This window comes from Temnothorax americanus, unplaced genomic scaffold (assembly GCF_048541705.1).
Source record: "Temnothorax americanus isolate GAGA-0224 unplaced genomic scaffold, ASM4854170v1 Scaffold36, whole genome shotgun sequence".
In the NCBI taxonomy this organism is placed as follows: Eukaryota; Metazoa; Arthropoda; class Insecta; order Hymenoptera; family Formicidae; genus Temnothorax; species Temnothorax americanus.
In genome coordinates, this window is record NW_027509505.1 from 1,623,756 (window position 1) to 1,638,393 (window position 14,638).

The following is a 14,638-nucleotide window of genomic DNA, read 5'->3' on the forward strand; positions in this document are numbered from 1 at the left end:
TGCTTCCGTAAAACGCCAATTAAAATGCCAATCTGAGATTCAAGTTGATCATTTTTCTTGAACCAGAGGCACGAATTTATCTTACAATGTTATAGCAAGGTATGATTATATTACGCACATTATGACGAAGAATTATATCTTATAATAAAGTAAGATACGTAGGCGCGCGTGTAAGATAAATGACTTTGAAAATTTATTATTCAGCTATATAGTAACCAAAGAGCTACTATGTATATAGTATATGTAATATTTAATTAAAAAATTAATTAGTAAATATTAAATTAGCAAAGACAAAAATACATGTAAAAGTTAAGAGGCAACGATGAATGTATAATATTGTAATAAATATTATAGAATTAAATTATTAAACAAAATTTTTAATAAAAACTATACCAAAAAACATAATTTTAAAATCAATGTATTTTTAATAAAAATTGGAAAAATAATAAAATTTAGAATTTCTAGGGAAGTAAAGCGTAAATAAACGAACAAATATATACAAATATTTTATTACACGTTGAAAACGTGTAAAAATGAATTAAAAGTTTAAAATTGCAAAAACATATATTGAGATATTTAGAGACAGAACGTGCCGCAAAATGTAATCGCGTCTGTCTTTTTCTCTGCGTGTTATTCTAAATATTTCGAAAAAATGGTGATCTATGGTGCACCGTACGTACAGTTGCATGGATTTTATCTAAGTATCCTAAGCGGGGAAAGGAAGGGAAAGCGAGCTTGTGTGAGCTTTCTATTTTTAAAGGACTGCGCTCGTGCATAGCTGGTTCTTAAATTTGCTTCTCCGGACGAAGATCCGGAGCATCCGCGTATCAAATACCAAATCTTTTGTGAATTTCCGTTTCATACTTGATTAAGCTTTATCTATAATCTAGTGTTTTCTTTTCTCACATAACCAACGAGCAAACAGTTAGCATTCTTTTAAATTTGATTAGCAGATATTCCATTATAGTTGAAATATTTTATTTATGTGAGAATATAAAGACTCATTTTGCATACGTTGCAGCAATAAAATATATGCAATTTATTTTTGTTATACAAATAAATGTTAACTTGGAATTTTTATCTTAACCATTGCTATATATAATATACTTCATCTGATGTGCGATGATTTTAAAATACACTCACCATTTGTTGAGCGCTTTTCGGCTTTCGATTTACGTCGATCACCTTCTGATTAGCTGCAATAAGAAAAACGGGGCATTTTAATTTAAAAGTTATTTCTCCTTCATTTAGCCGACAGCCGACTAACGGACGTCGCTGTGAATTGCATATACACGCGCGTATGACACGTGACTGTCGTACCCTATGCACTAATGACTTTAGCGTCGATTTATGTGTTATAGGTAACTGTCCAACTGGCCATAAACGATTCAGTACTGTTAGGCGAATCACAGATGTATATCGCGACCCATCGCTCAATCTTTTTTGCGCTTCGATTTTTATTAATAAAATTCCGCGACATTCTTAATTTTTATTTAATATAAATTTTTCTAATTTTTTGTATTAAAAAAACCAAAGAATTAATTTAAATAAAAAAGAAATTTTTATACACAATGTTATAAAATTTATAAATATAATTGATTTATAAGTCCGCAAACATCTCATGAATACATCTTAAATTTTTTTTTCATATTATAAATATTTTACTAGATTAGATTTAAAAAAAAATGAGAGTATGCAAAAGATACTTACTGACAGCCTCCACCAGATCGGCTAAAAGGACACCGTCGCAGAAATCAGCTTGAAGATCGGTCACCCGTTTCTTGCAACCCCCTCGTTCCAGATAATAATTTGCCCAATCTGTGTAGATCTGAAATTAACAAAAATAATTACCTGTATAAAATAACATATACGCATATATGTTCTATATAAGACATCATTAATATTATAATATTTTCTAAGTTATTTTCTTCTCTTTTTTTATTTTTTCTTGAAATACACAAATATACCTATAGTTTCGAAGCAATTTCAATGTTAAATTCTTTTATTTATATAATATCTACTTCTTGTTATATATATATATATATATATATATAATATTTTTTTGCTATTTTTGATAAGAAAAGAAAATTCGCGAAATGTATTGAGTATAAGTACTCAGAGTTACTCGTTGAAGCACAATGCGGAAAATTGCACGCGCTCTTAATTACGTCGCGTTTCATCGGCGATGACTGATCGATCAACTCTTGAGATCATAGCTTGGTGAATTAAAGGTGATCGCGATCGCGATCGTGAGAGAGAGGAGCAAATAACAAATAGCTTGTAGAGAGCAAACACATCATAGAGGAATGAACTTTAATGGTCAATCGATCGATTATTATTTCTTCGTCCCGCGGCTGGACGCGCTAGTTATTTCTTCATTGCTCGCTTCAGTCCCACGGGAGTTTATTCGATTATCTTTCTAAACATATTTAGACTAATTTCAGAAAACTGATGATAATTATTTCCAGTGAACTCCAATCAACTTGTTCAAAGTATACGTGTTAACAAAATATCTTTTAGAGAACTACATGCGTGAAATAAAAAAAATTATACGCATCGTGCATAGTCATTTCATATAGCGAGTGAGCGGATTAAAGTGCGGAGAAGCGCATTAACGAGCACTTACGGGCAAAGTGCACTTCGGAAGTCTATCATGTTGCTGTCGCAATCCTGCGATTTGATTTATCTTATTATTACGTCCAAGCGGTTAATTTGTTGCCGAGTCAGATTCCTCTTCTTGTTAACGAAATATGCGGAAATATGTTACAGATTGCTATACCCAAGTTTTCCATCGCCAATTATGCAGCGCAAAGCTTAATCACGACATCATAAATCCAAGTAGCACCTCTAATTAGAGCATATATCTCAGTTATTGCGTCACCGTAATCATGTTATAAATCGTCTCAATTACGTGGCAAATTTTCGATCGCCATACAGAATTTCAATTAGCATGTCGTTGATGACATTGCAAGTCTCGATGGTCCTCAAGACACTTATTCGGGTAATGCGCGACAGGTGCCCGGCGCGCCGCGGCGTGTGTCGACGAAATTGAATGCATTTGCAGTTGACCGCGAAGCTTCGCGGATTCTTTTTCTGTCGTTTTCCCTTTCGACGAAAACAGCGCGACGCGCGACCGCGACGCATCCATTTGCATTTCCATCATACGCGGCGACCCATACGTCATGTGGGTGTTATCTCCCGCTGATTGCAACCCCGTGCAAGTGCGTGTACACTTACGTTTATTAACACGCGACTCTTCTTCCTTCTCTCACTCTCTCTTTCTCTCTTTTTTTCACTTGATATTTTATTACACCGCAGGTGCTTGACTGCCACAACTTTGTCATCGTGCATGTTCCATATTTATTTGCCGGATATTCAAATGGCAGAGAAGAACGATCCTCTCGGATAAATTTATACGCTAAATTATTTCGAATCGATATTAATGCAGATACATTTACATTTTATCATATTTTGAATTGTATTTGTGCTGTTATTGTTATAATTATTTCACAAGATTTCGCACCGTGATTTTTCATTGTTATATTGACATAGAAAAGTAAATTTTTTTATTCCATCAATAATAAAAAGTACTACAACCGCCATTTTTTATTTTTTTTATGTACAATCGTTTTCCATTGTTATTTTATTCGTTGTTATTTACTGTTAAATATTTTATCAATCTTTAAATACTTTTATATGATATCATAAGAATGCAGTTTCTAAATAATGCAGTCTTCATCAAAGTCTATCTGTTCAGAATTTGTAATTTTTCATAAAATGATAAAAATTTAATAATTACGTATACGTTTTATTCTCTTAAGAGCTTATTTACAGTTGTAATAGTTTTCATTGTTTAAATAGATACGATTATACTTACACATATTCTGTGCAATACTTTCCAATTTATATCTAAAAAGCAAGAGTATAATAAGAATAAAATATTTCTCAAAAATATTTAATTAATTACCCAATATTTTTCAAATGTAATTAGAGCAGCACCTATTCTCGCGGAAACTTTTATATATCTAATTTTTATATACGTTTGTATCTATAAGCGAGCATCGGGGACATAAATCACGCGCGGAAGCATGAATTGTCCTGACGCGTTTACCGCGCTGGCGGAGCGCCAGGCTTTTCAGTGCGTGAGCATCAAGCGTGCGAGCGAGCGGCTCTCAAGAGTCACCGAAGAGGCGAGCGCGCGCTCGTTCGCAGCACTGGGAGCAGTGGGAGCTGGAAGCTGGGAGTGGAAGTTGGGAGACGAAAAGCACAAGGGGACACAAACGTGGTTGTCGTACAGACGAGAGGAAGAGGAAGAGAAGGAGGACAGGAGCAAAGAGCGAGGAGAGAAGAGAGTTAGTCATCGCGTACTATTTTTGAGCGCGCAAAGAGACGAACGGTACGAAGGGATGCGCGGAGGGTTTTGTGTGTGCTTCATGATTTCAGGTCGCCATTATTACAACGGCCGCGTCGGGGTCGCCGCTTTGCCGATTCTTTTCCCGCTTTCCTGATAGAATCTCTGGGCTTTCCCGGAATATTTCAGTAAAGAGAGAGAAAGCTGAAGATCGCTAAAGCAAGATCGAGGGGAACACATATGCTAAAGAAACTCGTTTAGATTAGGTATCAAGGGTTAATATGAGACAGATTATTCTTGGGAATTTTTGGAAATGTTATATTTGTTATTTAAAAATAATAATAAAAGAGAGAAAATAATTAATTTAGTAGTTATATTCTGATTCTGAAGTAATGAAAAAAATTATTTGCGAAATAAAATATCCAAAATACCATTGTAAAATATTCATCACTCAAGATGTTTACAATAAATTTTCTCACGAGACATATATACACTTATCCACTGTTAAACATTAAACGGTGAGATTTAAACCACTACTGAGTTAAACAACATTTTGGTATTTTTAACTACCGTGTGTGTCGAAATTTATTATTTTAACACAAAACAGTATTATTTTAACTCCATTGGTCTAGTTAAATTAACATTGTTTTAATTAAATTAACGAGATATTGAATATAGGAGCAGCGGCGACCTATAGAAATAGTTAAAAATGCCTCAAATTGAGTGATATAATTTGACACTACAAATTTAACACAGTGTGGATTTATTATTTTCAATAAATGTCAAGAAAACCGTTTCAATTGTCTTATTTTTATTTATTCCGAACTCATTTTTATCTTTTTATCTTTAAGTATTTTTTTATTTTTAAGTGCACCTGATTGTACAGCTGCTTTGCCATTATTAAAAATAGTATATAATAATAATAATAATAGTAAATTCGTAAAGCAATAATATTTACAGACTCGCAAACATATTCGACATCTTTTGGCGAAAAAGATACGAGTGGAAGAAAAGAATTACCTGCACGACATTACGCGTAGAATCGGCTTTGATGTCGTCGACCGAACCGCGCACGGATCTCGGCGCTCTGATACACGCCATGATGCCGCCGGTGGTCGTTGTGACCCCCGCGACGTTCCAGCGTCATCCGAGTCTACCTTTCCAATTATTCCTCACGACAAATTGCATCTATACCAGACGCTTTGCACTGGATTATCACGCGATAATCCACAATTGCAATTACACTATTCGTACTATCATCAAAATCAATTTCTCTGATCTTTATAACTTTTCATCCATGCACAATTGTTCTTCTCAATTCACTAGTACCACATCAGATGATTATTTTATATTTTCTATCATGTTTTCTTCTTCTTTTTTATTAGAATTTAAATTAAAATATGTCGATATAATAATAATATCTACTAAATCTTGACGGGATCATGACAACATTCAAACAAATCGATATTAGTTTCACTTAAACACTTGATTCTGTCAAAAGAGAGATCATTTCACTAGAATCCACTGTTAAATATCTTTATATATATTTTTTTTTTACGTTAAAAATCGTGTTTTTATGTATTTCTCCTTTATAAGAGCACTATGCACTGATACCAAATAACAGATGTAAAATAAAGTACGAAAAAAATCAGTATAGTGTTTTCGACGAATTAATAAAAAACATTCACACTGATCCTTTTATTATATAATCCTCAATTCTTCTGCTAAGATTAATAAATCGTTGATATAATTCGCGTCTGAATCCCCCCCGCGGTTCTTCATTCTCACAATCTTCTTTTAAGCGTCAAAAGCGAGAAAAAGATCGAGGGAGAAAAGAAGAAAAAAGAGGAAGAAGAGAAAAACTTAATCATTCAATTATTCAATTCGCGAGCAAATCATTCTCGTTCCAAATGATCGGACGAACAACGTGACGCATCGCGTCGCGTCGCGTCGTGATGCTTGCAAGCAAAACACGGAAGCGTCTCGACTCTGCGACGCACCGGCCGTAACTGAATACGCGAGCACACATTTCTCTATTCGTATGTATATACTCTCTCTTGCGCCTTCTTCTCCTTCTCTTCCATAATCTCCTCCCTCCTCATCTCTTTCATCTTATCCTCGTCTTCCTCCAATTTTACCACCTCCTTTCACTTTCCTTTTTTGTCTATCGATCTTTACAAAAATTCATCGCATAGAATATCAAAATTGATGTAATTGCAGATTGACAATTAGAAAACTTCTAAGAAAATCACTAGAAATTTTAGAAAATTGTTTAAAGAGCACAATATTCAACAATATTCAACAATATTCAATATATGTTATAATAAGCATAATTAAATAAAGTGCTTAATAATATAATTATATCTTCCTTTCAGTTATCTTTTTTTTTATCATTAAAGAAAAGATGTCATTTTAATCAAAAATCAATAAGAATAATGAACTAGAACGAGATTTATGTAAACTTAATTTTATATATATATATATATATATATATATATATATATAATGTCCGTTTAATATAATTAAATTAGATAATTTTATTAAAATTAAATTAAAAAGATAATAAAAAGAAAATAAAAAGAGAATTATACATAATATAAAATCTAATTTTAATCTAATCTCAAAGTTTGCAGAAATAAAAAAATGACATTTTAGTCTCTTAAATTTGAAAAAAATTATAAATTACATTAATTATGTATCATAAATGTGTAATTTATAATAATTATATTGAACTTTCATTGGTTAATCTCATAAGTCATAAGTGTAGGTTCAGATTCTGATGAAAAACACTTGTATGTGTACGAAAGTTTCGAGAAATCAAGGGCTAAGGATGATGATGACGACGTATGGTGATCAGGAAGTGTGACACATCTTAAAATCGCTATTTTAAGACGGTACGATGGACGTGACGAGGAAACTGCATCGAGCTGTTGAAGAATCGCAGAAGTGTAACGACATTAAGAAGGTCTACTGAGAATTTTTGATGACACGAACGAGTCAGCGCCGCGATTCAACAATATAATTCTCCCGAGCTTGCATTTAATATCGAACTTCAACAAAACTATATTTTTGTAACGTCTGTGTAACTTAGTTTGCTGAATGTAAAATAAAATCGAAATTTTGCAGATAAATCAGTATCCCTGAAGTTATACAAATGTATAATAGGTATCCTAATATCAAAATGTATCAAAGTTAATAACTCCCTAAACGCATCAGCAATTTCACAATCATCGACTAATTCGTATCACTCACGTATCACTATTTGACTTTGCTACTTTCTAGAAATTATAATATCGCGCGCGTAATATAAAAATATCAAAAATTAATTTAATTAAATACAATAAAACTTTATAATTTCTGTCAATGACTCTTTTAATTAATTTAGCAATAAACCATCATTTATTCCAACTTTTTAATCTTTAACATTACATATAGTATATCTTTATTATTTCAAGATCACGAGAATTTTTAACGAAAAATTCTTTGATCAATTTCGAATCAATCTTTTTCTTAATAAAAATGTTAAAATGTCGAGATATATATTAGCGCGAGACACTACCGTGTCTCGAATCTTAATAACTATTAATATAAAAAATAATGCAAATTTTAATATGTATATACATACTGTACATGTATAAATATGCATATGTATATATATTTAAATGCACATCAATTCTGTCCTAAGTTAACTTTGAGTAAGAAAATTGTACAGTGCACCGGTATAAATAAAAGAAAGAAGAAAATGAAAAAAAAGAAGAAGAAAAAGGACTAATAAAAAATTGCGAGACATCCGATGTTCCAGGAAGACAATATCTTTCCTTCGTAGGCGAAAATAACGTGCTCAGGAGGGATGAAAATAGAGAATGAGAGACGGTTCGGCGGCGCTCGCAGCCGAAGGAAGAAGCGGTGACGGCGACGTTGGTAACGTTTAACTCGAAATAGAGCACGATGAGCAAAACGAACGAGCGTTGTCGTTTGCGTAGGCGTCGTCGTTTGAATTAACGAATTAATGGAATCGAGTAGAGGGTCGTAAATTCATCAGTGACCGATCCAAGAAACCGTCGTTAATTAGATCGCGACGCCCCGTTCGACCGTAACTATCATATCCTATCTTATATAATTCTATTTATAGGCTTCAATGTTTCACCAAAATCAATTTTTCTCAAAACCTCTCAAAAGAAATTAATTAAAATTTAATTTTATTTATCAGCTTTCTCTCCCAAAACACACAGTTAAAGCTTAGAATTATTTGCATCAACGTCGATTAGGCAATACAACTATTATATTATACAACGTTTTCTTTCTTCTTTTCCCCAGTCCCTTATCTTAGATGTTAAACCGAGGTCAGAATTGCAATGTATCATAGTTGATAAGAACCTAGCTGTTAGAACTGCGTACGCGCTGATGATCGATATTCGACTTACAATTAGCCCCGATTATCGCACACGACCGCCCCGTGTCGCGAGTCGCGGTCGCGACTAAGCGCGCGCGCGTTAAAAGGCAACGCTATGACAGGCATTACGATTAACGATGCTGCTCGTACGCGAGCCGCGTGGAATAGCAATCGATCCGCGCACCTGTCAGGAATGCTCATTGGGGAGTCTCGTTTGTATAACGTATACCTGCTGCTCGTTCATTCGTCATTAAAACGGCGGGATTCCCTCGGCTTTGCGGAATACCTTCGGTCCAAGTTATCTTTTCAAACTATAATTAGTTTTCAATCATAAAATTTTAAAAATATCTTGCTAACTAAACTTCGATGTTTTAAATTCAATTGTTATACAAATTATTTTAATTTTACTTTTATAAAGATTAAGATAATTCTGACATTAGCTTAATGTCAAATTCTAATTAGCTTAATTGATATAATTTAGTTGTAGCGTCTTCCATTCACAAGTGTAAAACACTTAAGTTGCTTTGAGAATTGCCAATTAAATAAAAATAAGAATTTATAATATTTTCAATAATCAGAATTTATTCGGGTATTCTCGACAGTATTAACAAAAATAAATCGTGGTTCTATTTAAAAACTTCAAACGTTGATAATTTTTTAATGAGAAAAGTGTTATTAACACTTTTGTTGATACAAATTATTGTTTATTGAAAATAAATTATCAGAATTTGTGAAATGGTTGAATTTTTTTTCCACATTTATAAATTCTTTATATATTTTTGTTATTGCAATGTAATTACATTTGTGAATGCTTAAAATAAAAGTAAGATTTATGCAAGTATAATTTCTCTCGCGTCCGCGCGAGTTGACGTCGCATGATCTTTCAGAACTTAATATTCGAATTAAAAGCATCCGTGCTTGTCAAAATTTTGGCAATTAATTTAGACAGTTCGACGGTCGTTTTTCCGGCGGGGCAATTCGCAGGCCGAAATTCGAGGGGCAGTCAAAGGATAATAATTGTCCATTGGTGCTGGTGTGGATAGCGATGGAGAAACATTTTGGTGCAAAGGGGATGCATGAAATTGAATATTGCCGCCGATCCCTCCCGGAACGGCGGCGACACTGAGAGTTCAGGAGCCGGAAACGAAACCGTTAAAGGACAATAATTAATTCGCTCCTGACGGCAGTCTGACGGCTCGTTAGTCGCGTAATCCTGTCCGTTTTTTTTTCTTTTATTCTGCGCGATAATGCAACCGAGAGGATGATTTTGCGAGCGGAAAAAGGGGACGAGATGAAAGGTAAGCTATAGTGTGCTTTTTTCAAAGGCAAGAGGGTAAATTGTCGGTTAAGATTGACTACGGTAAACACTTTCAATGCTTTGTTTCCCCGTGACAAAATCACAAAGTTATTAAGTTCTTACATTCTTTAATCCCTTATTTCATTGTTTTGGAGAAAACTTATTAATTTCTTCTAAAAAATAAATTAAACTTCATATATATTTGCTATTTTGAACTTTTCAAGAATTTTCTCAAATTCCTTCTTTTCTATTTTCCAATATCTTTAATGTTTTTTTCACTTCTTTTGGAATTTTTGATAAAAATCCTGCCATTTGGATGTTGCGGAATTAATTTACTTCGACTCATATAGTGACAGAAGAGAATGAGTTTCACTTTTCCCCCAACGGTGGCGAGGGGATTTGGGGATGGTTTCCGTCGGCGCGACAATTTTGCGGGCAGAACGCGTCCCGTTTCGAGAGGATGAGAGACAAAAAAGGGAGTGAGAGACTGAGCTTTGTTGCGCGATTACGACGAGCGGGAGGTCCGCTCGTCTCGATGGACACAGCCAACTATATGGAACCAGCCTGCCGGAATTAGGTTTGCTTTAACCCGAACGATATCGAGACACACCAGCCAACCTTTGGGACAACGGGGTAAAGGATAAGAGAAAATCGAAAGCGCAAGGGAAACTGCAGGATCAGGAGATCATTTTCAACGCATAATCCAAATCGGTCAAGATGATCCTCTTAATTTAATACATAGTTCTAATGGAAAGAAAAAGACTAAAGAAAGTGTTTTCATAAGTTGCTAAAATTATATGGAGGAAAAAGGAGAATAGCGTATATACTTTATGTATAATACGCTCATTATGTTGCTGTTCAATACTAATATGCAAAAGGTACAGACCCCTGGACTAAATGTTCCTTGCTTTTCCGCCGATCATTGCCCGATTATCCTTCTTTGGCACCGCTCGTAACAAACGATCTGTATATCGTCGCGGCACCCTTCTTTCTCTGCGTTTTTCACCCTCTTTTGCTGCGCATTAACTGTGCGCTTATTGTTAATTGTGTAGCAAAATCTCCCGCGGCCAATTTTCCGATCAGCAAAGCGCAACTCTCGCCTGAGTATATTCGGGGAGAAATTGTTAGAAATAAAAAAAAAATATATATATAGATCGCAGATATCGAAATAATGTAAAAAGTCTATATTATGGACCAAAATTTAATCATGTACGGAAAATATAATAAACATTGTGTACACTCAAAGAATAATAATTGTTGTGATAATTTAAAATTCAATAATATTTAAAATTCTTATTTAAAAGTCATCATTTCCGAATTTTAGTTTAAACCAATTCGTTTTGTCCGTTTTCCAATAAAAGGTCCATAATACTTCATCAAGATTGGCAAGAGAGAAATTAACCAAAACCGAAGCTCATACGCGGTTGAGAACCGTCGTAACTGAGTTATCGTTCCCCCCCAAGAACTAGACGGAGGATGCATGCACCCTCTTCCCTCAGGAGGGAAGGTACGTGTCCTGCAACAAGCGTGTCCTATGTTCTCACACCCTCTCGAGATTCGAGGAAACCCTGTTGTTGTCATGACTACCGAAGTCCCGTGAGAACAAAGTTATTTTTACGTCCGCCATATTACGTCGGGGTTCCGATAAGAGATCTGATTAGCATCCTTTGTTTCTCCGCAAAGTTATAAGACCTATTCAAACATCTTAAGCCGCTAATGTACGCGGACGTCCCAAAGTATAGTCACGTAAATTAAATTAGTAAATATTTTATAATATTGTATAATATAAAAGTATATATAATTATTGAAAAGAATGTGTTTTATTTAAATTATTTGTGGCAGAGTGTTATATATAGGTACATGAGATCTATTTTTATCAAATTATTTTCGGAAATCTCTATGTAATAGGATTGTTAGAAACTTTAAATGTTTTTCCTTCTCTAGTCATAATGTTATTTTTCTTTTCTTCTCTTTTCCCTTTCGTTCGTTTCTTCGGCTTCCATTTCGAGATGCTTGTAACTCGTTTTTTCGTAGCTCACCGACCGCCGGCGCCACGTGGGTTATGTTTTATGAATGAGTAGCTCACCTACACGCGCCATTACGACGCGTGCACGTGCGTGTACACGCACTCGCGAGAGAACGAGCTAAATTTACCTGCGCCGTCAGTCGCGATGCAACCAGGCCCAACCCTTCCATTGTGCGCTGCCTCATGTAGGCATCCTTTCGCATACGCTAACTGGCCCACACGAGAGACAACCGAGAGACTGGGCCCCCGCGACTATTCTTAAGGTCCCAGAAACTCGTCAACATACGCGTACAGAACTTTCGCCGGTGGGTTTATCTTGCATAAGAAGGATATATATAATCGCTTGTCTTTTATACGCAGTTATACGAGTATATGCCTTTCGATGTGCGACTTCGTCAACAATGCATTAACGTATATATTTCTAATGCCTAAACATTATATGTCACTATTTTATGCAAAACATACTTTAATAATAAAGCTTGAATTTCTAATGTATAAATATGCCCTCTGAATATATAATTTAAACGCATTATATAAGAATAAAATTATTTTTGTAGAGATATATATATAAAATAATTACAAGCTGCATGCCTTAAAAATGAACATACAACTATTGCTATTTTAATTTTATTATTTTAATCTTATAAATTAAATTTTAATTGTGTATATAAAAATTAATAAACTCATTTTCCAAATATTATCTCGCTCGTTTTTCATATAAGCTTCAAATTTCTATCGAAAAGATTTAATATCAATTATTTCTGCAACTATCTATTCTTAAACTAACAAGGAACTCCCCTTCGAGAAGGACCAACTCCTCGGACAAAATCTGTACGGCAGACGCGCGTCATTCGCAGACAGCGTATTATGAATTCAGGTTCCGTCACGTCGAAATTGCTATAATTCTTTCGGCTCACGTATAGCGCACAGAAGACCGCTAACTCGCTCTCCGAAACGCTCTAACGAGCTTCGACATTTGCTTGGGGTCCGCACTCCTGATTCGGCAGTAGTTCTTCCCAAGTAGCAGCCTTTTGCCCGAAGGAAGACAGGAAGACTCGAATCCCAACGATACACGCCTGCCATATCTACTTTTTGTTTTAATAAGATATATATCTTTAGCGGTACTTTTTCCATCTTGAAAAATAATAATTTTTTATATTTATATTTCAGTACACTAATGTAAGTATTATGTATTTTATTAAAAATTTAAAATAAATTGAAATAGTTAAATTAATTTTATCGTATTTTTGGTATAGATTATATGTAAAATTATTATTATATAGATAATTTATATATTTAAAACTTTAAAAGAAAAACAAAAAATATATTTTATTTGATTTCATTTATTATAAACGTAGAGTTTTTTCTTTTCTGCGTATAACTAATAAGAACAGATTAGTGGTTCGATTATAACGAAGAGAAGGTAAGGTCTGTCACTGACGTAGGCTCATAATTGTGGTTTCAACGCCGGCAGTGACACTGGTTCACATTTCTGTGACGTGGTTCGACACGTCTGTTTCCGCGCGCGAAACGTATCGATAGGTACGATATTCGTGTGATGTGGCATTTCCGCATGGCATTTGATGTGGACGCGGTGTGGCACAAAGTCCGGAAGGTCTCTGAGAGCATACGCGGGGAATATTGATTTTGCGCATAGGGCGTCCTTCTTCGGACGGCTGACCGAAATTTCTTTCGAGTAGGATGCGACCGAACGTGTGTCAAAGATGAACAATAAAATAATAAAATAATGAAGGATAAAATAAAATATATTGGTTTTGTAACCTTAAAAAATAAGAAAGTTAATTTCCGTATGAGCTCATATCATATATTATATAATAATAAATAACTTAAAAGATCGTTTTACATTCATTAAAAGTATGAAATATAAAAGACCTATACACATTTTAATTATTATTAATCATTACATGAAGATTAAATAATTTGTTTTATGATACAAGAAGCAAATTAAATTTTCGTCGACTCATATCTTGTATTTATATCAAAATAATTTCTAAATTTTTAATACAATTAAATTGACTTAAGTTCATTGAATTCTTAGTGGAATTTTTATTTGCATTTAAAAAATTTACACGCCAACGGCGCCAGAGAAATTTGATCATTCTTTTTGCCGTATAGGTAACAGCGTTGGGAACGATCCTGATGGTAACGGCCAAACCGAGCAGCAAACTGCAAAATAGCGTCGAAAAATCCGTGCAAAGCGAAACTCGATAGGGATGCGAAATTTGTTTTTCGTCATAAGCCGGATACGGCGTTGTCGACGTATTTATTTAACACCACCACCCCGCCGCGGGCACGTCTATCTCGATTATTTTTTCAGCATCCTGCTGCATCCTGCTGTGCGGCCGGATTATGAGTATTTATGTGTTCAGGGCGCGGCACGAATAGAGAGAGAAATATTTATCCTGATATGGGATCATCGAATAAACTATACACATGTAAGAGATAACGATTTCAAAATTTGACAAGTAACAGCTACTTGAGAAATGTCCTACATCCTGCTATTCATTTCAGCGCATGTACGAGCCTGTGACTCACCTCGCGATTCAATTA

General features: G+C 34.5%; 1 protein-coding gene across 4 annotated transcripts in view; it reads right to left on the minus strand.

Annotated features, from left to right (window-relative positions):
- Sick (sickie) overlaps nt 1-14,638 on the minus strand; it is a 163,149-nt gene that overhangs the window by 105,601 nt on the left and 42,910 nt on the right. For 3 of the 4 annotated variants that reach the window (XM_077414127.1, XM_077414126.1, XM_077414123.1), the window contains 2 exons: nt 1,711-1,828; nt 1,144-1,196 (listed from right to left, as the gene is read on the minus strand). In XM_077414127.1, coding sequence (XP_077270253.1) covers nt 1,144-1,196; nt 1,711-1,828 — 171 coding nt within the window. Of the gene's footprint in view, nt 1-1,143; nt 1,197-1,710; nt 1,829-5,371; nt 5,507-14,638 lie in introns of those variants that run through there. The other variant, XM_077414124.1, reaches the window with a different exon arrangement.